This window comes from Galeopterus variegatus, unplaced genomic scaffold (genome assembly GCF_000696425.1).
Source record: "Galeopterus variegatus unplaced genomic scaffold, G_variegatus-3.0.2 Scaffold1910, whole genome shotgun sequence".
NCBI classification, from domain to species: domain Eukaryota; kingdom Metazoa; phylum Chordata; class Mammalia; order Dermoptera; family Cynocephalidae; genus Galeopterus; species Galeopterus variegatus.
Window position 1 is genome coordinate 5,309 of NW_007728021.1, and position 27,445 is coordinate 32,753.

General features: G+C 43.7%; 1 protein-coding gene across 1 annotated transcript in view; it reads left to right on the plus strand.

Annotated features, from left to right (window-relative positions):
• Nucleotides 1-7,164: 7,164 nt before the first annotated feature.
• NMT1 (N-myristoyltransferase 1) overlaps nt 7,165-27,445 on the plus strand; it is a 38,086-nt gene continuing 17,805 nt past the window's right edge. The window contains exons 1-4 of the mRNA XM_008579540.1: nt 7,165-7,241; nt 7,357-7,534; nt 20,689-20,797; nt 24,076-24,220. Of these exons, the coding sequence (XP_008577762.1) occupies nt 7,404-7,534; nt 20,689-20,797; nt 24,076-24,220 (385 nt within the window). The 5' untranslated portion in view covers nt 7,165-7,241; nt 7,357-7,403. The remainder of the gene's footprint in view (nt 7,242-7,356; nt 7,535-20,688; nt 20,798-24,075; nt 24,221-27,445) is intronic.

Here is a 27,445-nt window from a genome sequence, read left to right on the forward strand (position 1 = left end):
TGGTGGGAGCTAAAAATAAATAAATAAATTCACACACACACACACACACACACACACACACGGGGGAGGAGGGGGGAAGAAGACATAACAACTACAATTCCTTGAAGCTGATATGACAAGCAAACAGAATGGACATTGTTGAGTGGGAGGGGGGAGAGGGAGGAGGGAGGGAGGTTTCGGTAATGGGCCACAGTAATCAACCACATTGTATATTGACAAAATAAATTTTTAAATAAATAAATAATAAAGAAAATGAAAACGTAGTATTATATTATGGGTCCACCCTTGTATATGCGGTCCATCCTTGACGAAATGTCGTTATGCAGCAATGACAGCATTCCCATTTTTCAGATGAGCAAACTGAGGGCTGGAAAGGTACCCAGTGTTACACAACTGGAAGTGACAGAGGCTGGTTTCAAAAATCAAACATAGGTCTGACCACACAGTTCTTTTTTTTTTTTTTCCTTTTTGTCTTTTTTACTGACCGGTAACGGGATCGCAACCCTCGGTGTCGCGCCAGTACCGGGGACCAGCAACGGGATCGCAACCCTCGGTGTTGCACCCCCACCGCGCTCAGCCAGTGAGCGGGAACCGGTCTCCACATGGGATCCGAAACCTGGGCGAGAGCGCCGCTGCGCTCTCAAGGGGCGCACTCTCCAATGCGCCACCGGGCCGGCCCTGACCACACAGTTCTTAAGTGCAGTGGCTTTGGCCTAAGCTTGAGTTTGAATCCACAATTTCCATGCCTTTTTAGTTGTAAGCCTTTCCAAAGCTGTAAACAGGAAATAACACCCTGCTTTGCGCGGGGTTGCTGTAAAGACAATGAGCAACGAATATAAAAGTGCTAACCCCAGTGTCCATTATATAGCATGTGCTCAATAAATTGTAACCCAGGCTTTAAAAAAAAAAAAAAGGCGCATACTCCACGCCCCACGCGCCGTGGGTCTGGACCTCGCACTGCGGTTCCGCGCTCCCAGAACCCGGCCTCCAACCCAGGCGGGCGGCGGGACACCCGAGGGAAGCAAAGCAGTCTCGTGTCGTCTCCGCCGCCCGGCGCTCCTGAGGCGCAGCTTTCGCCCGCCGGCCCGCGCGGTGCGCTACGTACCCGGGGCGTCTGACAGGGTATCACCACCCGCCATACGCCCAAACCCTGCAGTGCTCACTGGCTGCCTCCCTGCGGGCGAGGCGTGGCCGGGGACCGCGAGTACGCGGACCGGACGTCCGGCCAGCGGAAGGGGCGGGGCCGGGGAAGGGCGGGGCAGGGAGGGGCCCTCGAGCGGGGGAGAGGCCAGGGACGGCCGAGCTGGAGCTCCCCCGCAAGCCAGAGCGTTTCCATGCGTGGGGGCGGGGAGCGCAGAGTCCTAACTTCAAATTTAGGTTCAGGCTGGCCGGTTATCTCAGTTGGTTAGGGCGCAGCCTTATAACGCCAAGGTCACGGGTTCGGATCTCCATACCGGCCAGCCGCAAAAAAACCCAAAAAACAAAAAACCCCACAACAATTCAACAACAACAAGAAAACATAGTTAGGTTCAGCCACTCACTTCTCGTGCAGCCTTGGCAGTGCTAATCATGATAGCTACGGTAGTTATCTGAGCACTTTCTACCTGCCAGGTCTTATCTCAATCCTCATGTTCCTTAAGTGATCATCCCCGTTTTACCCAAGAGGAAACTGATCTTTAGAGGTTAACTCATTTGCCTTCATACAGTTATTTGACTGCAGAACCTACAAGCTGTTCATACAAGCCTAGCAAGGCACTTGGCCTCTTATCTTGTCTCCTCTCTTAGAGTGGGTATAATCTCTACTGTTCAGTGATGTGGAATGAATTGGAAACACATAAAAGCACGTAATCACGTCTCACATACAGCGGATAGTAGGTGGTTCTTAACGCCTACCGTATCTCCCTTCCCTCTCCCTAAACTGTATCTCTGCTCTCAACTTCCTTTAAGGTAGGAATCTTGTCTATCTTTACCACTAGTACATCCAGTGCCTGGCACAGTAGGGATTACATATGAGGATGGAAGGTTCGGGTTCATATTATTTTTTAACCCAATTTTTCCATGAGCTTTTTGAAGTACCCTCAAATATATTGAGAAATGCAGTCATTAGTCATTTAACATCTTTCTGTGATCACCCCAGTCCGTGAATCTTTTTTTTTTTTTTTTTTCAAAAGATGACTGGTAAGAGGATCTTAACTCTTGACTTGGTGTTGTCAGCACCACGCTCTCCCAAGTGAGCGAACCAGCCATCCCTATATAGGGATCCAAACCCATGGCCTTGGTGTTATCAGCACCACACTCTCCCAAGTGAGCCACAGGCCGGCCCTTTGTAAAACCTTTCTCCTCAGCTTCAACAGTCAAAGAGACTTACTGCCATCACCCAATAAATAGGATTCCATCTTATGATCAAAAGGGCCATCTATACTTGGAGGTGTCCGGTGTTGGGGAACTCACTGCTTCATTGTCTTGTTCAAGAAGCACAGTTCTAGGCCGGCCCGTGGCTCACTCGGGAGAGTGCGGTGCTGATAACACCAAGGCCACGGGTTCGGATCCTATATAGGGATGGCCGGTTTGCTCACTGGCTGAGCGTGGTGCTGACAACACCAAGCCAAGGGTTGAGATCCCCTTTCCGGTCTTTTTTTTAAAAAAAAAAAAAAAAAAAAAAAGCACAGTTCTGGCAGTAAGAAAGTTCTTCCTCATCCTCTTTAGTATAGGGGTTAAAAAAAAAAAAAAAAAAAAAAAGCACAGTTCTGGCAGTAAGAAAGTTCTTCCTCATCCTCTTTAGTATAGGGGTTAAAAAAAAAAAAAAAAAAAAAAAAAAGAAGCACAGTTCTGGCAGTAAGAAAGTTCTTCCTCATCCTCTTTAGTATAGTGGTTAGAAAAGAAGAAAAAAGAAAAGTACTTCCTCAGATAATACCTCTCCTAGTTCTAAACCATAGGGCCACACGGGACAAATCTAATTCCTATTCTATAAACCCAGATCTAATGGCTCAGTCCCCTTCCTTGACCAAACAACTTACAGATAACCTAGCTCTGTGGTTCTCAACCTTTTCCCTACTCCTGACACATCAGAGAGATTCCCAGAGTCCCATCGGTAACCATGGCTGGCCAAGACAGTGACAGAGATAGGAACCTGCTTGCCCTCCCCACAAAGTTACGTGGATCTTCCTAGGGCATATTGTTAGGAACCCTCTCCAGATAATCCTACTTTTCCCAGATACTGCCTTATAGTACTGTGAACTATTGGTGTACAAGTGAGGGCCTTGTCTTCTAAGTAGGTGTCCTTGTGGTCCAATCTGCTAACGGCAGCTGCACCTCTGCCTTGGGATGATCCCAAAGAAAAGGCTGAAGGGCCTGCTGCAGGGGCTTCAATCCAGGCACCTCCTCTGTACCAAAACTCAGTGTTTGCAGTTTTGAGATGATGCCATCAAGGGCCTTTTCAGCTCAAACACATATCTGGGCTGGCCAGTTTAGCTTACTTGGCACAGCATGGTGCTGATAACACCAAGGTCAAGTGTTCAGATCTCCATACTGGCCAGCTGCAAACAAAACAAAACAAAACCTCCATTATTCAGATAGCAATAATAAGCTTTGAGCTGGCTCTAGCTGCTTACAGGATCTCATTTCATCCTGACAAGAACCTGCATCTCAGTCACTTCTGTGTCCTTAACCTCTAGCATATTGCCTGGAATATAGCGCTGCTTCAAGTTTTGTTTGATGAGCAACACTCTGAGTCCATTAGAGATGACTCCTTTGACTCCTGGTTCTTAAAATTAATTTAATTTTCTGTATGTTTATTTTAAATAAATATTAATATGCAATTAAATTTATACCATACTTTACAAATACCATTAATATTTATCCTTTATTTAAAAGCTTCAAAAGAAAAAAAAAAAAAACCTCCCCTATGTCCTCCCCGGTTGGAAACTAAAGTCCAAACTCCTTAGCCTGAAACTTAAGGCCTTCTGTGACCTGGCTCCAATCACCCATCCAGACATATGTCTCACCATATGCTCCCCCATGAAAAAGGGGAAGGAAGAAGGTAATCTAGTTTATTGCACCAGGCTTTGTGTTAAAACATCCACCTTTAAGTCTAAACGCCACACTAAGTAGCTGTGAAACTTTGGACAAATCACTGAAATTCTTTGTTTTCTCATTGTAAAACAGAAGTAACACCTGACCTGCTCATCACACAGGGACAAACAAAGGGATCAGACAAGATGGCGTGCTAGTGCATTTGTGAGCAATAAAGCACTGTACAAACATAAGGGGTCAATATACTGTGTGTTCCTGCCTTTGCCCTTTGCTGTTACATTTCCCCACCCTGAAGACTTTATCCCTTGATTCTCACCATTCTCTCATTTACTCACTCATACGTTAAAGAATCCAACAAATATTAATCGAGGACCTATTGTGTGCTGGCCCAAGGAATACAGAGGTGAGGAAAATCCAACTTGTACTCAGTTCTCATAGAATGTAAGGTCTTGTAGGGGAAAGTAATCACAAACTGAATAACCACACAAAAGTAAAATCACACACAAAATGTAACAACTATTACAAGAACACATGATTATGTATTTCTTTTTTTTTTTTTTTCTTAAAAGATGACCGGTAAGGGGATCTTAACCCTTGACTTGGTGTTGTCAGTACCACGCTCACCCAGTGAGCTAACTGGCCATCCCTATATGGGATCTGAACCCGTGGCCTTGGTGTTATCAGCACCGCACTCTCCAGAGTGAGCCACGGGCCGGCCCCAGGATTATGTATTTCTGCATCACTCCATAAGGCAGAACTTAGCCAACTTTCCACTAATTAGAGCTGTCTGAAAGTAGAAAGCTCTTTTACAGGGGAATGGGGAGGAACAAATATGAGAACTGTTGGAACGCCAAGAAAACACACGTAGACCCAGTTTAGGAAACCCTAGATTGCTCTGCTTTAGGTGATCACTCAGTAATTTTTTTTTGGTGGGGAGAGGTGGGTGGCTGGCCAGTACAGGGATGGAACCCTGGACCTTGGTGTTATCAGCATCATGCTCTAACCAACTGAGCTAACAGGCCAGCCTGTTGATCATTCGGTACCAATATTACTGATAAACCAAACATAAACTTAGGCATCAAAATGACATGTGACAATATTGTTACCAGGAATCATTTAAAAGAAGTGATCACATATACTCAATATCTCTTTAAAAACATAAAACTTCGATTTTATTATAGAGAAATCATGGATCCTACAAAATCTAAGTGAGGACTCCAACTTGAAAAAGCCTGAGCAAGCCAGCCAGTTGTTGGTTAGAGCTGCCAAAAAAAAAAAAAAAAAAAAAAAGGAAAATTCCTGAGAGAGAGAGAGAGAGACTAAGTGCTTCTTAGGTCCTTTCTAATGCTGAAATTCTCTGAGGTGCTGGATTCTGGAACTTTGAACTTGCACTTGCATTCTGAGCTTGGTTTTGACAGCCACATTGCTTGCCTACCTCCCAGAAAGGCTTTCCACTGAGCAAAAACTGTTCTATCTATATTAAAATATAAGGCAATGTCTTAAGTTTTGAACTACAAGAATGGCAGGGTCCATGAAAACCAGCACCTCATTCCCTATAATCACTCTCCCATGGTGATACTTTATTAGCATTCATTCCACCTGTGTGTATCTGTGGGGAAAGAAAACACAGGGCTGGGAATCAGAATAGCAGACGTGAATTCTAGTCCAAGCTCTGCAACTGGGTATCGCTGTGATTTTTTTCTGTATACACAATTTTCTTCAAATCTTCTTCCCTATCTACTTCACAAGGTCATATGAGCTAAAGTAGGTTAAACATTTACAAAAGTTAAATCCACTTAACACATGTAAGACTTTATTATTATCTCTGACTTCCCCTTCTCCTGCAAATAAAGGACCTTGGCCCTGGACAGATGAGTGAGGGTGACAGCTCTCAGCCTGAGTAGACATCTTTGCTTGCCTTCCAAAGTCAAATATGAATATCTAGGGATTATCTGCTGCTTTGGATTATATTTGCTCCTGCTCCTGCCACTGAAATGAAAACAGAGTTGACTATATTTAGCAATATGTTTTATTTGTTTTCTTTCCCTTATTGAGATGGGAACTATTTCTTCCCATGTTGAGAGTTTCCCAGAGGCTAAGATCATTTCCCTTTTTGGCCATGGAACTCTCTGACGGTAAGAACTAGTCCTTCACCACCCACCATACCCAACCTAAGTAGGAAATCTCTAAGAATGGGAACCATGTCATTAGGCTCTCTCCTTAGGCCTCCAATGAGATTACTTGTTCACAGGAGTAAGACCCAAGGGACTGAAGCATTCAGTCATGGCTCAAAATAGATTAAGATGTCACAGTTATCTCCTAATAAATGATTTCCTTGGGTGGATACGTGTATCAGACTAATGAGACCTTTGTGGTGGTAAAGAATTCAGAGCGTCTAGGGGCAGATAGATCTGGATTTGTGTACTGATTCTGCCACTTACTAGCTACGTGACTGTGCAATTTACCAACCTCTCTGGGCCACGTTTTTTTGGTATGTGGAAAAGGGAATAACAATAGCACCCACATTCTAGGCTTGTTGAGAGGATTAAATGAAATAATGTACGAAAAGCCTTACCACAGAGCCTGGCATTTGAGTGCTCATTAGAGTCGTTGTGGAGGGCTCCTGTGGGGACTGAAAGGGACTACGTGCGTGGAAGAGCGTCGTGACCAGAACCCGGAGGCCAAGATGCGTCGAGCCCTACCTGCCGAGCAGTCATATCTCTTGGCTCAGGCTCAATGCTCCACGTACCACAATCTGCCACCTCTCATAAGGCATTGAACTGCCAACAACTGGGGGCTGCCCATACTCCTGCATGAGGAAGGCAGCTAGGAGCCAACTTGGCGTCCCGCAGGAAAGCACTCTCCAAAACGGCCCGTCGCATTCGGGCTCCCGGCGGGTCGCACCCGCAGGCCTCATGCTTCTCACTTACCTGGGAAAGGTAACGGTCCTTAATGGCAGCCAATAACGGCTCACCTATGGCCCAGGCCCTAGCAAGGGCAGGCTGAAGTCAAAGCTTGAACTTTGGAGCCTCCACGCCCCGAACAAGCATTGAACTACAACTCCCAGCATGCCAAGCGGCCGCGCGGGTCGGGGAGGGTCGACGCCACCACCCTCTCGGCTCTTCTTTCCTCAAAGCGCGGCCGAACGCCTAGGCTTCCGGGTATTGCTGCCAACCCCTCCCAGGACAGCCTCTCCTCATAATTTCTGGGTATTGTAGTCCATTTTTTCCGGTTTTCGGGAAATGAATAGCTCCCAATGGCGGCTCCCTTCACTACAAAAACTACAAAGCCCACAACACAGCGCAAATTTCCCTCGTCCAATAGGAACACCCCATGTAGCGGGGCGCGGAGCCCGGCTCTCGCAACTCAAGATGGCGGACGAGAGTGAGACAGCAGTGAAGCCGCCGGCACCTCCGCTGCCGCAGATGATAGAAGGGCAGGGAAACGGCCATGAGCACTGCAGCGATTGCGAGAACGAAGAGGACAACAGCTACAACCGGGGGTAACGAGATCCTCGGAGTCCAATCCCCGCCCAATCTCCCACAACCTGGGTCTCTAGGGTGCGGGGAAGTCACCGGGAGCTTAGTCTAACCCCACCCCCACATTCTTATTGGCTAAGACATTGGGCTCCTGCCTGGCAATTGGTTGCTGCCTTTGTCATTTGCCAGAGGTGGGTGCTCAGTATATTAAGGGCCAGAGACATTCAATACTTTCATTATATAAAAGTTCTCTGTAATGTTCCACTCGTGTGCTTCAGGCGTGTCAGGGGAAAAGAGCATGTTAGACTACGGTTTTTTCGATGGCACAACACGGGACAAGTCTAGTAACTACAGTTCAAAAGGAACGTTACTTATTGAGGTGTTGTGTGAGCAACGTGACTGGCAATAAACGAGTAATAAAACATTAAGCTGCATTTCACCTTCAGTGAGGAAATTCATCAGGGTGAACAAACCATATGTATATAATTATGTTGTAAAATAATACTTACCAGAGAATCCCAAAATCTAAACTCATAAATCCTGCGTAATTAACTATATGATGTTTTGATTTATACTGTGTCCGTTGCTCCAAATAATCCCTAAGTTTCCTGAACAATACGTAATTAGGTCTTCCAGCATCATTGCTCTGTTAACTTTGCGAAGTAGCCTCAAGCTTCAAGAAATTAAGTGATGTTACTTCTAGGACAGTATTTGGAAGCTGTGGATTTAATACTGCATATCCTGTATTTTAGGGTCTTGCCATTAGTGACTGTTTGTCCCTTGGAAGAAGATATGCATCAGGCGTCTTGAGTAGTGAGTTCTTTCCAAATTAGTTTTACTTCTGTTGGCCACAGCCTGTCATTCATCTTTCTTCACACTGTTGGTGTCTGGCGCTGGCGCTCACTCTCTCCCTGTCTGTATTTGCATATTTTTTTTAAAAAACTGAAAGTTGTGAGAGACTCTTCTGGGAGTATAATTCTGGCTGAGTCTGTGGTAGTCTGATTTTCATAGCCAGCTTGTCATTTGCAGTATTGTTGGTAGCCCCAGAGGTAAAAGGTAGAAGGTTGAGGTCTTTGGATAAACTTTTTGTAGTTTTTTTTTTTAAAGATGTCTGGTAAGGGGATCTTAACCCTTGACTTGGTGTTGTCAGCACCACACTCTCCCGAGTGAGCTATGGGCCGGCCCTAAACTTTTTTTTTTTTTTTAAGTTCTGTTATCTTGTACAGATAGGAGAGCAAAGGATTATTTAAGTGGTTTATAATCTGCTTGTGGTGAATCCTAGGTTAAACAACATAGCTTTTTTATGTTCTTCGACAGTATTAAAAATCACAAGGAAGAATGTGGAGGAAAGAAAAGCCTGCCAGATTTGATTTTTTTTTTTTTTTCTTCCTTTTTGTCTCTTTTTTTTGTGACCGGCAACGGATCGCAACCCTCAGTGTCGTGCCCGTACCGGATCGGGACCGGTAACGGGATCGCCACCCTCGGTGTTGCCCCCGCACCTCGCTCAGCCAGTGAGCGGCCGGTCTGTATGTGGGATCCGAACCCTCAGTGGGAGCGCCGCTGTGCTTCCCAAGTGGCACACTATAGCAGTGCGCCACCGGGCCGGCCCCAGATTTGATTTTTGTAAGACTGTGTTCTCTTGCTATAGCTCACAACAGATCTAATGTAATAAAAACCTTGTTTTTTAGGGCCGGCCCGTGGCTCACTCGGGAGAGTGCGGTGCTGATAACACCAAGGCCACGGGTTCAGATCCTATATAGGGATGGCTGGTTAGCTCACTGGTTGAGCGTGGTGCTGACAACACCAAGCCAAGGGTTAAGATCCCCTTACCGGTCATCTTTTTAAAAATAAAACCCCAAAAGACCCCCCTTGTTTTGAACTTTGATATTCCTAAAAATGGAAGAGCTGAGGAGGAGGAAGTGGAACAGGAAGAAGGGAAAGTGCAGCCCTCCTTAATAGAGATCCGAATCATAGATGAAAGTTGTTGAATGTGAAAGTCATTTCATAAGTGAAAGTATGGCTTTTTTGGGGCCGGCCCGTGGCTCACTCGGGTGAGTGTGGTTCTGATAACGCCAAGGCCACAGGTTCGGATCCCATATAGGGATGGCCGGTTGGCTCACTGGGTGAGTGTGGTGCTGACAACATCAAGTCAAGGGTTAAGATCCCCTTACCGGTCATCTTTGAAAAAAAAAAAAAGTATGGCTTTTTCTTTGCTCTTTATGTAGTTGATTTTATTTTATCTTTGCCCTGACCAGTGTCCATAGCTCTTTAATTGATTTTGTTCCCTGTAATCTATTAGTAACTTTGTAAAACAGTTTGCCAGAAAGTTCTGTGTTTTATTTGTAGTACAACAAAGTGATAATCTAAAAAATTATTTGGTTATGGTCTGGATGAACAAATTATGTATATTAGCATCCCAAATCTAAAGGTCTGTGAAAATGAGTTTGGAGGTGGCAGGTGAAAAACAGGGCACAGTCTGGAGGAAAGAGTCTAATTCTGCCATTTAGAATCTGGAGTAGAATCAACATCTTTCCATTAAGTTTCAGAAGAAATGGTTTTGGAAAGAAGCATCTTGACATGGTGGAAAAATCATGGACTTTGGAATCATTCAAACCTGGTCTCAGGACCGGCCCGTGGCTCACTCAGGAGAGTGTGGTGCTAATAAGCTAATAACACCAAGGCCCTGGGTTCGGATCCCATATAGGGATGGCTGGTTAGCTCACTGGGTGAGCATGTTGCTGACAACACCAAGTCAAGGGTTAAGATCCCCTTACCGGTCATCTTGTAAAAAAAAAAAATCCTGGTTTCAAGGCCTGGTTCTGACACTTAGTAGTCCTGTGACCTTGGGAAAGTTACTTAACCTAGAGTTGTAAGAATTAAATGAAGTAACACCTGGAATGCAGACTTCCTTCTTCCTCCTGTTCTTTCTTCAGATCTTCCCTAACTTTCCCCTAGCTTGCCCCTCTGCTCTTACCACATACTGTATTTTTGTAGCTTTTCTTTTTTTTTTTTTTTTTTAAAAGATGACCGGTAAGGGGATCTCAACCCTTGGCTTGGTGTTGTCAACACCACGCTCAGCCAGTGAGCAAACCGGCCATCCCTATATAGGATCCGAACCCGTGGCCTTGGTGTTATCAGCACCACACTCTACCGAGTGAACCACGGGCCGGCCTTTTTTTGTAGCTTTTCTCATAAAAATAGTTAAATAACATGTTTAAGAATTTCATTTGGGGCCGGCCCGTGGCTCACTCGGGAGAGTGCAGTGCTGATAACACCAAGGCCGCGGGTTCGGATCCCATATAGGGATGGCCGGTTGGCTCACTGGGTGAGCGTGGTGCTGACAACACCAAGTCAAGGGTTAAGATCCCCTTACCGGTCATCTTTTAAAAAAAAAAAGAATTTCATTTAATTTGTTCAGTCTCTGCCTCACCTGACTATAAAGTGCAGGACAACAGGGATTGTGTCTTCTAGATGCCTGGCGCGTAGTGGGCAGTAATGAATATTTGCTGTAGGAATGAATGGCAAATGTGCCTGGCCCAGTGTTAATGGAGTTTCATTTCACCTCACTGAGTCAGGTTTTTCTTGCATACACACTTTATTTCCCCAAGTAAATCTCACTGTAAGCCTTACTACAATTTTTGAAATACCTACAGAAATCAAAGAATCTTCAGTTTGCTGTGGAAACTTTCTACTGTTTTTTGCTTCTTGAAATGTGTCTTTTTTTTATTTTGGTGGCTGGCAAGCAGATCGGAACCCGTGACCTTGGTGTTATCAGTACTGTGCTCTAACCAACTGAGCCAGCTGACCAGCCTTTGTAATGTTTCTTGTCATAATGTTATTTAAAACATTTTCAAAAGTCATATAAGAATTGAAGGGGAATTTCGCTTTTCAGTGTTAGCTTTACGCTAATGAAATGAGCTACATTCATGCACTGGATTAATAGGAAATACAGTTGTGCTAATTTCTTTTTTCTTTTTTTTTTTTAAACGATGACCGGCAAGGGGATCATAACCCTTGACTTGGTGTTGTCAGCACCACGCTCTCCCAAGTGAGCCAACCGGCCATCCCTATATTGGGATCCGAACCCGTGGCCTTGGTGTTATCAGCACCACACTCTCCCAAGTGAGCCATGGGCCGGCCCTCAGTTGTGCTAATTTCTAATGACTCTTTGTGTATGAGTTTAGTTCTCGATTTTTCTAGTCATGTGTTTCCTCCATGATTAAATAAGCATAAACTTTGGTGAGTACAAAACTTCATGTATATGTATAAATACAAGTGTACTTCAAAAGTTCATAGAAAAATGGCATTGAAAATATGCCGGCCAGATGCCAGCAAAAAAAGATAATATGAATATATCTATGAACTTTTTGAAGACCCCTCGTACATACATATATGTGGACATGCATACATATAGTGTGTGTGTATGTATATGTATGTATGTATCTGTTTACAGTTTTTCTATAGCTATTTTTTTTTAAAAATCCACTCAATAGAGGAAAGAAGGTCAGCATTTTCCCCTAGTTACTCTGAACAATTGAAAAGGGAATAAAACTAAAATAATCTTTATGCTGCATCCCTCCTGCTATTCAAGATTTATCTATATGGGGCCGGCCCGGTGGCGCACTGCTGTAGTGCGCCACTTGGGAGTGTGGTGGCGCTCCCGCCGAGGGTTTGGATCCCACATACAGACCGGCCGCTCACTGGCTGAGCGAGGTGCGGGCGCAACACCGAGGGTTGCGATCCCGTTGCCGGTCCCAGTCCGGTACGGGCACGACACTGAGGGTTGCGATCCGTTGCCGGTCACGAAAAAAGACAAAAAGGAAAAAAAAAAAAAGATTTATCTATATGGTTTGATTTGCTTTTTTTTTTAATGAAAAACTTTCCAAGAAGTATTGCTAAAGAATAAACCTTATCAGCTGTCAGTGGATTTTAATCTGGGGCAGCAAATAAGTAAAGCTTGGGTGTTTTGGAACAAGAAAGAACTTTTTTTTTTTTTTTGTCCTTTTTGCGACCGGCTGCACTGTGCTCAGCCAGTGAGCGCTGTGAGCACACCGGTCATTCCTACATAGGATCCGAACCCGCGGCGGGAGCGCCGCTGTGCTCCCATCGCCGCATTCTCCCGAGTGCGCCACGGGCTTGGCCCCAAGAAAGAACTTTTAAACTACAGTCATGCATCACTTAATGACAGGGATACATTCTGAGAAATACATTGTTAGGCGACTTTGTCATGGGAACATCGTAGAGTGTACTTACACAAACCTAGATGCTATAATAACCTTTTACTCCTAGGCTACAAGCATATATTGTGCTAAGTACTATAGGCAGTTGTAACACAATGGTTAGTATTAGTGTATGTAGACATCTTTAAACATAGAAAAGGAATTTTCAGCTTCCTTATAATCTTATGGAAACACCATGCTATATGCGGTCTGTTGTTCACTGAAATGTTGTTATGTGGTGCATGACTGTATTTTGTTCCTAGGAGTCTTTTGGAATTTATTTTTGCGATGTCATCAATACCACTGACATGCTGGTAAGCCGTGGGTTAAGAGCCCTCTGATAAGGGATGTTCTCCATCATGCTCACTTACTCCATGGGACAGGTAAACGTGGATTCTCACTCCCTGATTATGAGATTTTATCTGTTATAAAGAAACTTAAGAGCAAAAAAGGTACTTTTGAAAATAATTCCCATAAAGTTATCCTTACTTGCTTTTGCTTTCTCCTTCAGATTCTACTAGGGTAGTCCTTTCCATACTGTATGGCTGATAGCTGCATCTAGCTCTTGGAAAGAAGAAATCTTTTTGGTCCCTTTTTCTCTCTTTAGTTTTTGGTTTTCCAAAACTAGATCAAAGCAGAAATGAAAAGAGAAGCCTCATCACTGATATGAAATAATGTTCTAATTTTGTTTCTCAATTAAGTGGCAATTAAAAAAGAAACTAATCAAGAGCTGCTTCAAAGAGAAGAGACTAGAAAGCAGAAGAAATGAAAAGTAAATGAGAGCCTATTTCAGGGAGACTGCTGCTCATGGCAAAGCAGTTGCGCTGATTTTTCACATTGTTTGACTAATGTGCTCAATCTAAAATTCCCCAGCTTTACTAAGTTGGCAGTTAACTCTTTCCATGGATTTATGAGCCATAGGTTTAGTAACTTTAAGAGGATGCTTCTTTAGCTCTTTGTCTCTAACTTTCATCTGAGATCTCTACGTTTTAAGCCTCTCTTCTCATTCCTCAAAGAAGGTGCCTTTGTGATTGTTGCATTTAAGGCATGCAAAATACAAAATATGGTGTTCTCTGTTGAGAGCACCACAAAATTGAACCAGAATTCTTCAGCAGGATCAGTACTTGCTTCAGAATATTTTCTAGTGCTGTTGACTGAGAGGCAACTGAGGATTCACTATTATTAAGTATTCCATAAATCTTTTTTATTACTATTACTACTGTGTATTGGGCATTGTGCTAAGCCCTTTCCATGGATTATGTCATCCATGATTTCACTTATAAAGACTGTTTGATTTAGTTTTTGTAGTGAGGCTTGAGATTGCATCTTCACTTTTCCTGTTGACATCTTAGAGGATCTATTCTGAATTTGCTACATTTCTTTTCCCTACTGAATTCTGCATCCTGAATCTGCAGCAGTGTGTGTCCTGTCTTTGGGTCCATTTAGCAACCCGTGGACTTTCCCAAACTAGGGAACTAGTTAGTAATGGAGATGGCTGGTTCCTTTAAACTCTCCTTTTATATATATATTTTTTATTTTTATTTTTTTTAAGATGACCGGTAAGGGGATCTTAGCCCTTGACTTTGTGTTGTCAGCACCACACTCTCCCAAGTGAGCTAACCGGCCATCCCTATATAGGGATCTGAACCCATGGCCTTGGTGTTATCAGCACCACACTCTCCCAAGTGAGCCAAGGGCTGGCCCTTAAACTCTCCTTTTAGAGTGCCACCTTATAACACCGAGGTCAAGGGTTTAGATCCCTGTACCAGTCAGCCACGCCCCCCCACCCAAAAAAATCCAACTCTCTTTGATAGACCAGTATCTTTTTCAGAGGGCATTTTAGTGGGTGAAATTGCTGCCAGTGTTGAGCCATTGCTCAGAAAATTACTGGTAATCGTCTCTGAACAGCATTTGATTTGACCTTGGAGTTGCCAGGTCACAGTCTAGCTCACCAAACAAACTCTGGATGTAGAATTTACATGTTTGTCTCATTCCCATTTTTTTTTTTTTTCATTTGCATTTTAAACGGTTGAGTATATCAGAGCTTTTATGTGACCTCTAAAAACCAGTTATCCTCCATGACAGGAATCGGCTTGTTCATCCTTAAAACTCTAACTATCCCTGGGAGGGCAGAGGGTGGCAGTAAAAGCAATCATTTGTAATCCCTTCCCACAACTTGCTGTTGTTTTCACAGGACTCCTAGGGTACCTTTATGGCAGTACTAAAGTGTTTTTAATTTTCTCATCATTTAGGATGCGTAGCAGTTTTTTATATAAATAACTAATTGGTGGGAATGTGCAGAGTTTGGGTATTGCATTAGGTGATCCTACAGCCACAGCAGTACAGAGAATAGGCAGCCATGTGGTTTCCTCCTGGGCATCCTTGCAAATACCACTTCATTCACCTCTCTTTGGGCTTTCTGAGTACTAATAGGATTACTGGTGAATGTATCATACTTCAAGAGTAAATTGATTTGCAGAAGGATTTCCTGATGTCTAAAAGTAGAATCAAAATTGTATTAACAGTTAGGATTTATTTTAGTAAGTTTCTCTGGAAAATTTGAATTTTAGCCTAAAGGATTAACTTCCATTTTTTTAGAGGTAGAAAACAGGTAACCAAAAGTTGTGAATTTTATTTTCTGAACTCTTTTTTCTTTTTCTTTTTTTTTGTCCTTTTTCTGAGACCGGCCGCACCGCGGTCAGCCAGTGAGCGCCGGCCATCCCTATATAGGATCCGAACCCGCGGCAGGAGCGCTTTTTCTTTTGATCTCATATCTGTGTTTAAGACATTGAAACCATTTCAGATTGCTACAGTGAAGCTTTTTTTTTTTTTTTTTTTTTTTTTTTTTAAAGAGAAGCTTTTTTGTCTTACCTCTTCTACGAATAGGACAGATCCTGGGGAGGGAGAAAACAACGAATAAGAAAGTTCATAATTTAAAGTCTCCTCCAGTGGCACACAAGAGCACAGCGTTTCCATTGCTTTCATAGAATATTAACATAGCTGTCCTATGGAAACAGTACTAATGATGTTTTGCTGAACTCTTTTGGGCTCTGGCTTTTCAGGGTTTTATTTTAGTCTGTTATGTCTGGAATATGTCAGTCAGGCATATGTTTGTCAAACCCTTAACTGTGTGCTCAGCATAACTAGAGGTGCTGTGGGAAACAGCTGGATAAGATGTGGTCCCTGTGCTCAGGAAGTTTTAAATGTCACTGGGAAGCTAAGGAAACAATCCTTATTATGTATAAAGTATTAAGCTGCTTGGAAGACCATAATCTTGAAACATGCAGACACCTGTGAGAACTAGAGTAGTCAGAGGAGGCTTCAGGATGAACCACGGCCTACTCCCCTAACACTACGACCTCTAACACTTGCTCATCTCATGCACTAAAACTTTCTTCTAGGGCCCAGTGTGATGAAACAATTAATATTCTTTTGGCTTTGGAGCATTCTCAGATACATTCTTACAGGGAACGAGACTGTAGCATTTGGGGAGAAATGGCCCCAAGTTTTTAGAGATTGGTGGCTTGTCCTTGGGTACTAGTTGGTTAGTTGATGACCAATTTGCCTCAGGTCTCTGGGCCTCGGTTTCCTTATCTGTAAACAACAGTTTAAGCAGATGGCCCTGAGGTTCCTTCAGCACTGGAGAGGGTTAGCTTGCATTCCCTGTGATAAAAGCTTTCTGTTCCCAGGCATGCACCTTGGAGTGGTTTGTGTCATCCAGTGAGACTGAGAGGAAACCCACATTGTGGGCCCTAGCTGCTCGTGTTATCTGGAAGTTCTGTGCTCCTGCTGTTCATCTGTCAGCTTGCCCTTACCTCCTACCCGCTCATCCACCCGGCATTGCATTCTATTTCTAGAAATAAGTACTGAGTTTCATTTTCCAGCTCCTCCCCCAGCCCTGATGTTATACAAGAGCATCTGTAGGATTTCTTATATGTTTGAACTTAGACTATTTGGCCTTCATTAAAAGGTGACTTTTGTTTGATTGCTTTTTTCTTCCCTGTTCTTGGATATGTCATTCTGTGAATTTGTCCCATATTTTGCGAGGTGGATCATTAATGACTTGAGTTGATCAGCTTCCTTTAGAATGTAAGTCTCGGGCCGAGCCCGTGGCGCACTCGGGAGAGTGCAGCGCTGGGAGTGCAGTAGCGCTCCCGCTGCGGGTTCAGATCCTATATAGGGATGACTGGTTCGCTCACAGCGCTCACTGGCTGAGCGTGGTGCGGCCGGCCTCAAAAAGGACAAAAAAAAAAGAACGTAAGTCTCAAAAATTTTTTTATGAAGTCCCTTGTCTCTTTCCATAGGAGGCATCTCCTCCTCCAGAAGGCAAATTTACCTATTTTTCTGCTTTTTATTTTGGAACCAAATGAAACAAGTTGGACTTTGATCAGAACCAGACCTTACGTAAAGCAAATCAATCTCAGTTTGAAGTATATTAAGGTGGCTTAGATCTCTGAGAGATTTTTGTTTCAATTTGCTGAATCCCAGTATACCCTCAGATACCCACCCAGGGAGTGTGGGCTTCAAGTACATTGATTGATTGATTGATTGATTGATTGGACAGTGGTCAGTGTGGGTATATGAACCCTTGACCTTGGTGTTACAACACTGTGCTCTAACCAACTGAGCTAACCAGCCAGCCCCAAGTCCCTTTAAAAATGATGCTAAATTCTTGGAGACGGTCTATCCTGGCTTCTGTGAGGTCCTCTGATTTGGTTCTCCCGGATCCAGATTGAGGCCGTTCTTCTGTGAGATGGCTTTGACTTCCTAGGATGTTTCTTGAAGTCCTACTCAAGGCCTCTGAGCTTGGTTTCTTCTTCTTCTTCTTCTTCTTCTTCTTCTTCTTTTTTTTTTTTATTTTTTATTAATTTAATCTTTTAGTTTAGTATCTTTTTTCTTTTTTCCTTTTTGGCAGCTGACCAGTTGCTCTGGGCTTGCTTTCTTATGAATAATTAAAATTAGTATAATTACCTTGAAGACTAACCCTAATCGACTCCTTGGAAGTCTCTTGCCTGAGTCAGTTGTCTTCTGTTTGGGAGTGTGACTGTAAGACCATGGGGAGCTCATGACAGTGTGTTCTCATGGACGTGGTTCTATGCCTGGTACCTCAGTGAAAACGACTCACTCATTTAAGAAAAATTCTCTTTGTTCTTCAGTTGTCTGTATGCTTGATGTACACGTTAAAACAGGATTGTTGTTCAGTATCTGCATGTGCAAATTCAAGCCAATACAAGGAAAATGAAATTAGCTCTCTAGTTTTAGTTTGGGTCTTGGAGTTTGCCAGGCACATGCATTGGTAATGCATAAACACAGAACAATAGTTCTGTCCAATATCCTTCCACAAAAATGGGGTCTTTGAGGTGATGGCTGCACAGAAGTATCTCCACCGAAGAGCAAGAGCAAAAGCAGTAAGATGGTTTTTATAGTGAGTCTGCACACTTGTAAAGGCTTCTAAAGTTGGAAGAAGTAATTTCTTCTATTTTCTTTATGTGGCATTGTGTTTAGTAACTATCCAGTTGGTTAATATGCAGCAATACTTCACTTTGACCTTTTGATTCTTCTTTCCATAGAATTATAAAGAATTATTTTTATGGTAATTCGTATACAGTGACCAGATAATTCATTCCATGAGCTGACATAAATAAGGATTTGTAAATTATATCTATCAGTGGGATGCTGCTTTGTCTCCTAATATCAACCAGTTTTTAAACCTTATAATACACATAATCCTGAGACTGAAGTGAGAATATCTCCGGAATACAAAAACAACGTAGAGGTGTCACAGGCTGCAAATGGGCCTGTGTGTGCTAACAAAATGGAATTATTAAGAGGAAAAAGTTATCGGGGCCCATAAATGACTCCATGATTCCTGTTCTTTGCCATGGCCATCGAGGGTTTGCTGAGCATCTGGTTTTAAGGAGTTCACTTTATTTTTCCTCTGAATATTATCAATCTTCCCTCCATGTTTTGCCTTCACAGTCTTTCTGTATCAGCGGCCATTGAGAGGCCTGCTCCCATGAAAGCAGTGGGAGATGAGGGGTGGACAGCTGAGATGGGAACTGAGAGTGATGGCCCTAGGGACCTTGTGGGCTTGATACCTTCCATGTTAAGAAACTGCTGTCACTGTAAGGTTTCAAGCATGGAATGGACACATGGAAAGCTGTTTTCACAGAGTTAAGACCCACAGCTATTAGAGTTTAGGATGATGCAGAAAGATTGTGAAATCAGGGAGATCCAGTAAAGGCTGGAGGTAACTTTAATCCGAGGGTAAGGTCACGAAGTTCAGACGCAAGTGTTCCTAGCAGTAATAGGAAGACATGAAACTGAAGACATTCTACAAAAGGAAATGGCAGCCCATGAATACAGATTGCTTTCTCCCTATAACTATTAGGTATTAATATTCTTAATAACCCCAAGGCATTTTGAGACCCTGAAGTCTTCCTGAATTATAAAGGTGTTTACAATAATGTTAATGGAAAAATTTTTTTTTTTTTGGGCGGCTGGCCAGTATGGAGATCTGAACCCATGACCTTGGTGTCATTAGGCTGTGCTCTAGCTGACTGAGCAACCGGCCAGCCGTGGAAAATATATTTGACACTGTTCTTTGAAAATTGGCTATCTATGGGCCGTCCCGTGGCTCATTTGGGAGAGTGTGGTGCTGATAACACCAAGGCCCCAGGTTCGGATCCCATATAGGGATGGCTGGTTAGCTCACTGGGTGAGCGTGGTGCTGACAACACCAAGTCAAGGGTTAAGATCCCCTTACTGGTCATCTTTAAAAAAAAAAAAGAAAGAAAGAAAATTGGCTATCTAGAATATACAGTTAAAATGATACCCTGTCCTTTGCTGACCCTGCAGATTAGGGTTCACTGTACTCAGGTTGGACTCCTAATATTAACTTATTAACGTGGCTAAGAAACTTTTTGCCGCATCCACTGGATGTTTCATGTAGAGGCAAGGAGCGTAAGGAAGCCCCCTTTAACACACACACACGCACGCACGCACACATACACACACACGTTTCACCACATCTCTCCATGGCAGGAGTAGCTGGGTGCTATTGTTCTTGTTGTTTGTTTTTTTATCTTCCCAAGATTCCTAGTGCTGGGTTTTGCCCATGGTGATCACTCAGTCTGAGCCAGCTGATGGTTGTCCTCAGTCCTATAGGCTTGATTTAGGCATTTCTCATGATTGACTATTTGGACAGAGATCACAGCAATGTGTTTTTTTTTTTTTTTAAAAGATGACCAGTAAGGGGATCTTAGCCCTTGACTTGGTGCTGTCAGCACCACGCTCTCCAAAGTGAGCTAACCGGCCATCCCTATATGGGATCCGAACCTGTGGCCTTGGTGTTATCAGCACCACACTCTCCCAAGTGAGCCACGGGCCGGCCTTCACAGCAATGTTAAACTGTCTTTTTCCTTATCCCTTTGTCCCTTTTCCACACTGCCTTGTGCTTTAGATCCAGCTGGGGAACCTCATAAAACAGTGCATTTGGGGGTAAAGGGAAGGAAGGGCAAAGCATTCTAAAAAGACCAATATTGCCTTTTGGTTGTCATTCTTTTAAACTGAGGGCTCTAAGGAAGTGGTGGTGGTGTGAATGTCCTGTTAACAATTATCATTTGGTTTCGGTGCCATCAACCTGGCAATCTAAAGAAAATAAGCACATAAAATAAAAGCAAGAACGGAAAAGGCCCTTTAAAACAAATAGGACATTCCTTGCACAATGCTCCTGCTCCCTCCCTGGGAAGTTGAAAGGGTGGGTGGGGTGGGGAGGAGAACTGTGCTTGCTGGTGTCCTCCAAATGCCCCTTCTGGGACCTGGATTCTCCAGTCTGCTTCAGAGCCAACAGGCTTGATTAAGGAAGGTCTGGCTCCACAGAAAGCTCTTTGTCAGTGTAGCTCACAACAGATGATTTTTTTTAAAAACCCTGCATCAGTATTTACTTTGTCTCACAGTGGTTTGAGTCCAGCCAATGACACTGGAGCCAAAAAGAAGAAAAAGAAACAGAAAAAGAAGAAAGAAAAAAGCAGTGAGACAGATTCAACCCAGGATCAGCCTATGAAGGTAACAAGGAGGCTCTGTTTTCTTGTGGCTGAGAGTCACTTTTTCGATGAGAGAGTTTTGAGGTAAATGTATAGGAACAATTTAGATTGATGATCTCCACTGGTATTACTTCAAGATGGAAGGAAGAGTTGGATTCCAGTGCTGTCCTCTGCTGCCCTAGACCTAGGTGATGAAACTGCTCTCAGTACCTTAAAAGACACAGCAGGTTAGACACTGACTCCCAAGCATGGTACCCATCAAAATTTACAGGTGCATACTGCATGTGGTGCTGTGCCAGGTGCCATGGGATAATTATGTTGTGACAGCCCCTGTTGCCTAGAGCAGTGGTTCTCAGCCTTCTCTGTCTTAAGTCTACCACTGTAAGAGTGAAAGGCCTCTTCTTAAGTCAGACCTTTCTTTTTTTTTTTTTTTTTAAAAAGATGACCGGTATGGGGATCTTAACCCTTGACTTGGTGTTGTCAGCACCACGCTCAGCCAGTGAGCCAACCGGCCATCCCTATGTGGGATCCGAACCCGGGGCCTTGGTGTTATCAGCACCACACTCTCCCGAGTGAGCCACGGGCCGGCCCTTAAGTCAGACCTTTCTTTTTTTTTTTTTTTAAAAAGATGACCGGTATGGGGATCTTAACCCTTGACTTGGTGTTGTCAGCACCACGCTCAGCCAGTGAGCCAACCGGCCATCCCTATGTGGGATCCGAACCCGGGGCCTTGGTGTTATCAGCACCACACTCTCCCGAGTGAGCCACGGGCCGGCCCTTAAGTCAGACCTTTCTTTTTTTTTTTTTTTAAAAAGATGACCGGTATGGGGATCTTAACCCTTGACTTGGTGTTGTCAGCACCACGCTCAGCCAGTGAGCCAACCGGCCATCCCTATGTGGGATCCGAACCCGGGGCCTTGGTGTTATCAGCACCACACTCTCCCGAGTGAGCCACGGGCCGGCCCTTAAGTCAGACCTTTCTATATTTGCAAGCATTCTCTTAATGGCATAGTCACTATAATGGAAACTCTGAGTCCCGCAGAGTCTGTTTCTGAGTTCTACTCGTTGAGAACCACTGGCCTAGAGCTGACAACCCAAGACTGACACACTGACATGAAACCCAGAGCTGTGGGTGAGCATTGCTTTGTTTCTTAAATAAAATATTACAAAAGAAAACCTTTGATTTCAGATAAGTGTTGTCTTCAAAGTAGGCCTGGGGAGGGGCAGCTCAAAACATATCAATAACTCGGGCCGGCCCGTGGCTCACTCGGTAGAGTGCGGTGCTAATAACACCAAGGCCCCGGGTTCGGATCCCACATAGGGATGGCCGGTTCGCTCACTGGCTGAGCGTGGTGCTGACAACACCAAGTCAAGGGTTAAGATCCCCTTACCGGTCATCTTTAAAAAAAAAAAAAAAAAAAAAATACATATCAATAACTCTTACCCTTTTAAAATTGCCTCTGGGGCTGGCCAGTGAGCTGATAACACCAAGGTCAAGGGTTCGATCCTGTACCAGCCAGCTGCCAGAACAAAACAAAACAAAAAAGAATTGCCTCTGGAAATAGTCTGTACATCTAGCAAGAAGTCTGTTCTCATTCCAGTATGCCCACACCTTGTTTTATGCCTCAAATGTTACACTCCAGCTTGAATCTCCCACCTTATTGAGACATAGCTTCAAGCAATTTTTGACTACTTCCAATATCAAACCCAGTATGTAAAAAACTACCACTATTGTTGACCACCATGTTCGCTAAGCTCTTGCCAGGCACTTCTTTTAAATTAGGCTAAACCTTCACTCTCCTAGCTAGGTGGGGTCTCTCCATTTTAAACATGAGAGAGGTGACTTTCAGTCAGGAATTCTAACCCAAGCCCATGCTTTGGCTTTAGAAATTTTTGTTTGTTTATCTGGGAGTGGGTGTTTAGATGGGTCCACAGGGATTTGAACTCAAAACGGTTCACTTTGAAATTAGAAATTTTTAACAAAACACCATTCAGGGCTGGCCCGTGGCTCACTCGGGAGAGTGTGGTGCTGATAACACCAAGGCCCAGGGTTCGGATCCCGGTTATAGGGATGGCCGGTTGGCTCACTGGCTGAGCGTGGTGCTGACAACACCAAGTCAAGGGTTAGGATCCCCTTACCGGTCATTTTTAAAAAAAAAAAAAAAAAAAACACAATTCACATAGCCCTTCTGTTTTCATCTTTACAAGAGTAATGTAGTTCATTGTAGAGAACTTATTTTAAAAACACGCAAGAGGAAGAAAATTAAAATCACTTAAAGTCCTACCTCCCAGAAATAAGAAATATAAATATATTGGTTTATATTCTTCCTTTCCTTCACAATCTAAATTTTAAAAAATAGTAAGGTAAAAGTATTAGAAAAAAACATGGGTATTTTTGTCATCTTAAGCCTGACATAAGACCCAGAAGCCATAAAACAAAAACTGACAAATTTATTTTTTTATTTTTGTCAGCTGGCTGGTATGGGAATCTAAACCCATGACCTTGGGGTTATAAGACTGCACTCTAACCAGTTGAGCTAACTGGCCATCTCTCTTTTTAAAGAGAGCAAATTGATGATATGTAGTATAATTTCAAATGTGCATACCTTTGACCTAGCAAGACTCTTAAACTTTATACTGCAGGAATACATATCCTAGTGAGCAAAAATAGATGTACAAAAAAATTCATTATAGCATTGCTTGTAAAATTGAAGAATAAAACCACCACAATGCCCATCAGTAGGGTGCTGGCTAAGTCCATACTTACAGTGGACTTAGTTGTTAAAATGGGCAGATCTATGCGTCCTCACCTGAGAGGCAGTTGTTTAAAGAGCAGTTTGTAGAATAATATTGTATATTCCAATTTTAGTTCTTCAAAAGTGTGTGTGTGTGTTTGGAACTTGCATGCAAAAAAGTCTGGAATTATATTTGCCTCTTCTCGCTCTCCCAAATTAAGACTGTTGATGACAAGGATTATATTTAAAGGATGGTGTTGTTAGGTTTTTACTTTCTATGTGTCTTACACATTTCTGCGTTGTTTGAAATTTTACACTGTGCATGTATTACTTTTGCCGTGGAACAGTGCGAGAGGAGAAACCCCACAGGCAGCAACCACCTATAGTAGAGCTCATCACCAACCACCCTTTCTCCAGTTGTCGTACAATATATGACTTCTGGGATTAGAACAGAGGAACTACACACCCTTTCTTTGAGTTGTACCCTTTAACTTTCGAACTCATAATTAGTCAAAAGTCTTACTAATATAATGGGCCTTTCTTTCCCCAACTTTGTCTTGCCCAGATGAACTCTTTGCCAGCAGAGAGGATCCAGGAAATACAGAAGGCCATTGGGCTGTTCTCAGTGGGTCAGGGACCTGCCAAAACCATGGAGGAGGCTAGCAAGCGAAGCTACCAGTTCTGGGATACACAGCCGGTCCCCAAACTGGGTATGTATGTGCTTTCTTCCTCAGGTGAGGGATGTGCCTTAGCTGTGCCTCCATGGGGGTTTCGTGCTGAATTTGTGAGGGAGGGCAATAGAGTCCTAGAGTCCCTTGGTGGCTATTTTACAAGGTAGTCTTTAAAATGCAGTATTAAAAAGACTATTGTTCAAAGACCGTATCATTTCACAGCAGCACACATTGAGATCAAATAATGATGCTTTTAGTCCATCATTATCCAGTAAAAATCTACAAAGAAAAAAAAACGTGTTGGCACATGATGAGAGGGGATGTCTGCCCATGGGTTTATCTTCCCATTTAGATTTATAGAGAGACCATCTTCTCTGTATGGACAGATGTTTAATCTGAGAATAGGCAGAGTCCCCAGCCTCTTCCTCCTGTGTCTCAGCTTACCAAATGCAAAGTAATTTGACATTTTGCTTACCTGTGATAGCTCAAGACCTGGAATATCATATGTAGGTTTCCTCAGTACTCTTTAAAAAAGTTATAATTAACTCTTAAAGGACAGGGACAGGCAGAAAATCTGAAAGGATTCCAGAAGGGATTGGACATAGCAGAGTTAGAGATGCTTGCCAAGACTGAGCCACAGCTAAGCTTGATGGCTAAGTTCAGAGACTGCAGTTGACAAAAAGTTTCTGGAGTAGTTACATCATGACCCTAGGCCCGTTGATGGCTCAATTCCTATTTTCTGTGGGGCTGGGAAAGTATGTATGTTGAAAAAAACATGTATTCTATCACTAAATGTAAATGACCTTCAGGTTGTGCATGTTATTGCTACTCTCTAGAAACACAGTGAAACTTGACAGTATGTTCGGTGGAAGGAGGGAGATGGGTCAGAGCAGGGTCAAAGACTGGTGAAAGGAGAAAGGCAGCTGTGCCCAAGGAGATTCATCTACTGCAAAGATGAGGAGCATATAGTACAGAGCCTTGCTACTCAAAGTGTGGTCCATAGACCAGCAGTATGGGCATCGCGTAAGGGTTTATGGAAATGCAGAATCTCAGGCCCCACCCAAGACCTGCAGAATCAGAATTTCCAGGGGATTTGTGTCCACTTTGAGAGTCTGACATGCTCTGCTCTAGAGTGGATGCAGTTCTTGGACAGCTTGGTCACAACTCAGAAGCAAGCTGAGAATGTGTGTCCTCATGGGCAATGGAAAGCAAAGCGCTGCCTGATGGAGCTGATTCCAGAACCACTTTGTCTGTCAGTCACCCAGGTGGTCCAGGCCCCAGACCCTGGATAAGCCCTCCAGCGAGGCACTGGATCACGGTATTGCTGTTAGTGAGGTGGGGTCCCAGGGCCCACTCCCCTGCTAAGGAGCAGGAGGGATGCAGAGAGCCACACACTTTGCCTTAGTGAAGTCCCTCAAGAGGCATTCTGTGGCAGGTGCCATACATCTTGGCCCAGTTTTCAGAAGATGTTTTGGAGTTGTGGTTCAATTTTATTTTTTATTAGGAATTTGCAAACGGGTAACCTTGCACCATCCTTCATAGCTAGTGGGACCTGGTAAAGAGACAAATTGGGATTATTGGGCTTCTGTTCCTCTTCAGTCCAGTAATGTTTTGTTGTCTGCCTTCATTTCTCACCAATGTTGAAAGTGCTCCAGTTTTGTTCTTAGAAAGCTCATGAGAAACCTCTCAGTTGCTTACAGGGGCCCTGATACTCAAGAAGGTGGAATGAGGTTCAGTTGTATATTTTTTTTGGCAGCTGGCCTGTACGGGGATCCAAACCCTTCACCTTAGTGTTGTAATGCTAACAAACCACCTGAGCTAACTGGCCAGCCCTGAGGTTCAGTTTTATTTCTTCTGGATGTTCCTTTGCAGGTGTGTGGTGTGGGACTGTGGAAGAGTGGTTGCTCTGTGAGTGTCTGACCCATCTACCTTTCAGGACCATGGTCAGTCAAACCCAAATTAAGGATTCCGTTGTCTCAGTTAGTCAGCCTGTAGAAAGTACCACCTTTAGGTTAGTCTGCATGGCTGAGGTGACACACAGTTCTGCTTTTGAGTGTCCATAGGGTGGTGTTGTCTACAGCTTCTTGCCTTAATTTTTTCCCATTTAAATGGGAGACTGTGATACTGTGAAATATATATTTGGTCTTTGTCCTAGTCTCTTGACATACAACTTCTAGAATCCTTGGAATCTCCAAAGTGATGAGTGTCTTTTTGATGAGTTGAGTGATGGCTGGCAGCCCTAGGTAGCTTCAGGATGAGGGCTGGTCACTGGAAAGAACAAGGCGGGATTAGAGGGTTGGGACTTTAAGCCCCACCCCACAACCTCCTGGGAGGGGAAGAAGGGCTCAAAGTTAAGTTGATCACCAATGGCCAATGATTTAGTAAGTCATGCCTCTGTAATGAGCCTCCATAAAAACCCAAAAGGACTGGGTTTGGAGAGCTTTGGGATAGCTGAACACATGGAGGCTGCTGGAGGGTGGCGCACCTGAAGAGGGCATAGAAGATCCAGTCCCCTTCTCCCATACCTTGCCCTATGCATCTCTTCTATCCTTTCTATCCTTTGTAATAAGCTGGTAAATGTAGATATGTTTCTCTGAGTTCTGTGAGCCACTCTAGTGCATCAGTTGAACTCAAGGGAGGGGGTTGTGGGAACCCCAGTTAATAGCTAGTCAGTCAGTAGCACAGGCAAAATAACTTGGAGTTTATGATTGGTATGGGAAGTGGTATTGGAGTATACTGGGAGTAACTTAACTGAGTATTTTTTTCCTACTCATTTGGTATCAGTTTCTCTCACTGTACTCTCACAACATGCTTCTGACACCAGATGTGGGGGTGTTTCTCCCTACACACTAAGCAAGCAATCAGTTCCACAGTGGACACCAACTGGGTGTCCTCTAATTCAAATCTGTTCTGACACTATCTACCTGGAGGTAGCATCAGATCCCATAAGTTAAGGACTCAGTCCCCAATACTGCTCCCACTTTGTTTTTTGTTTTTTTTAAAGATGACCGGTAAGGGGATCTTAACCCTTGACTTGGTGTTGTCAGCACCATGCTCAGCCAGTGAGCTAACCGGCCATCCCTATATGGGATCCAAACCCGGGGCCTTGGTGTTATCAGCACCGCACTCTCCCGAGTGAGCCATGGGCCGACCCTCATTCTTCTTTTTAAAGTCATCCCTTCTCTCACTCTTGTAGAGGGGAGCGGGATCCTGTTTTGCCTCTGCTCAGTGATTTGGAATCTGACTACTCAGATTAGTTTTAAA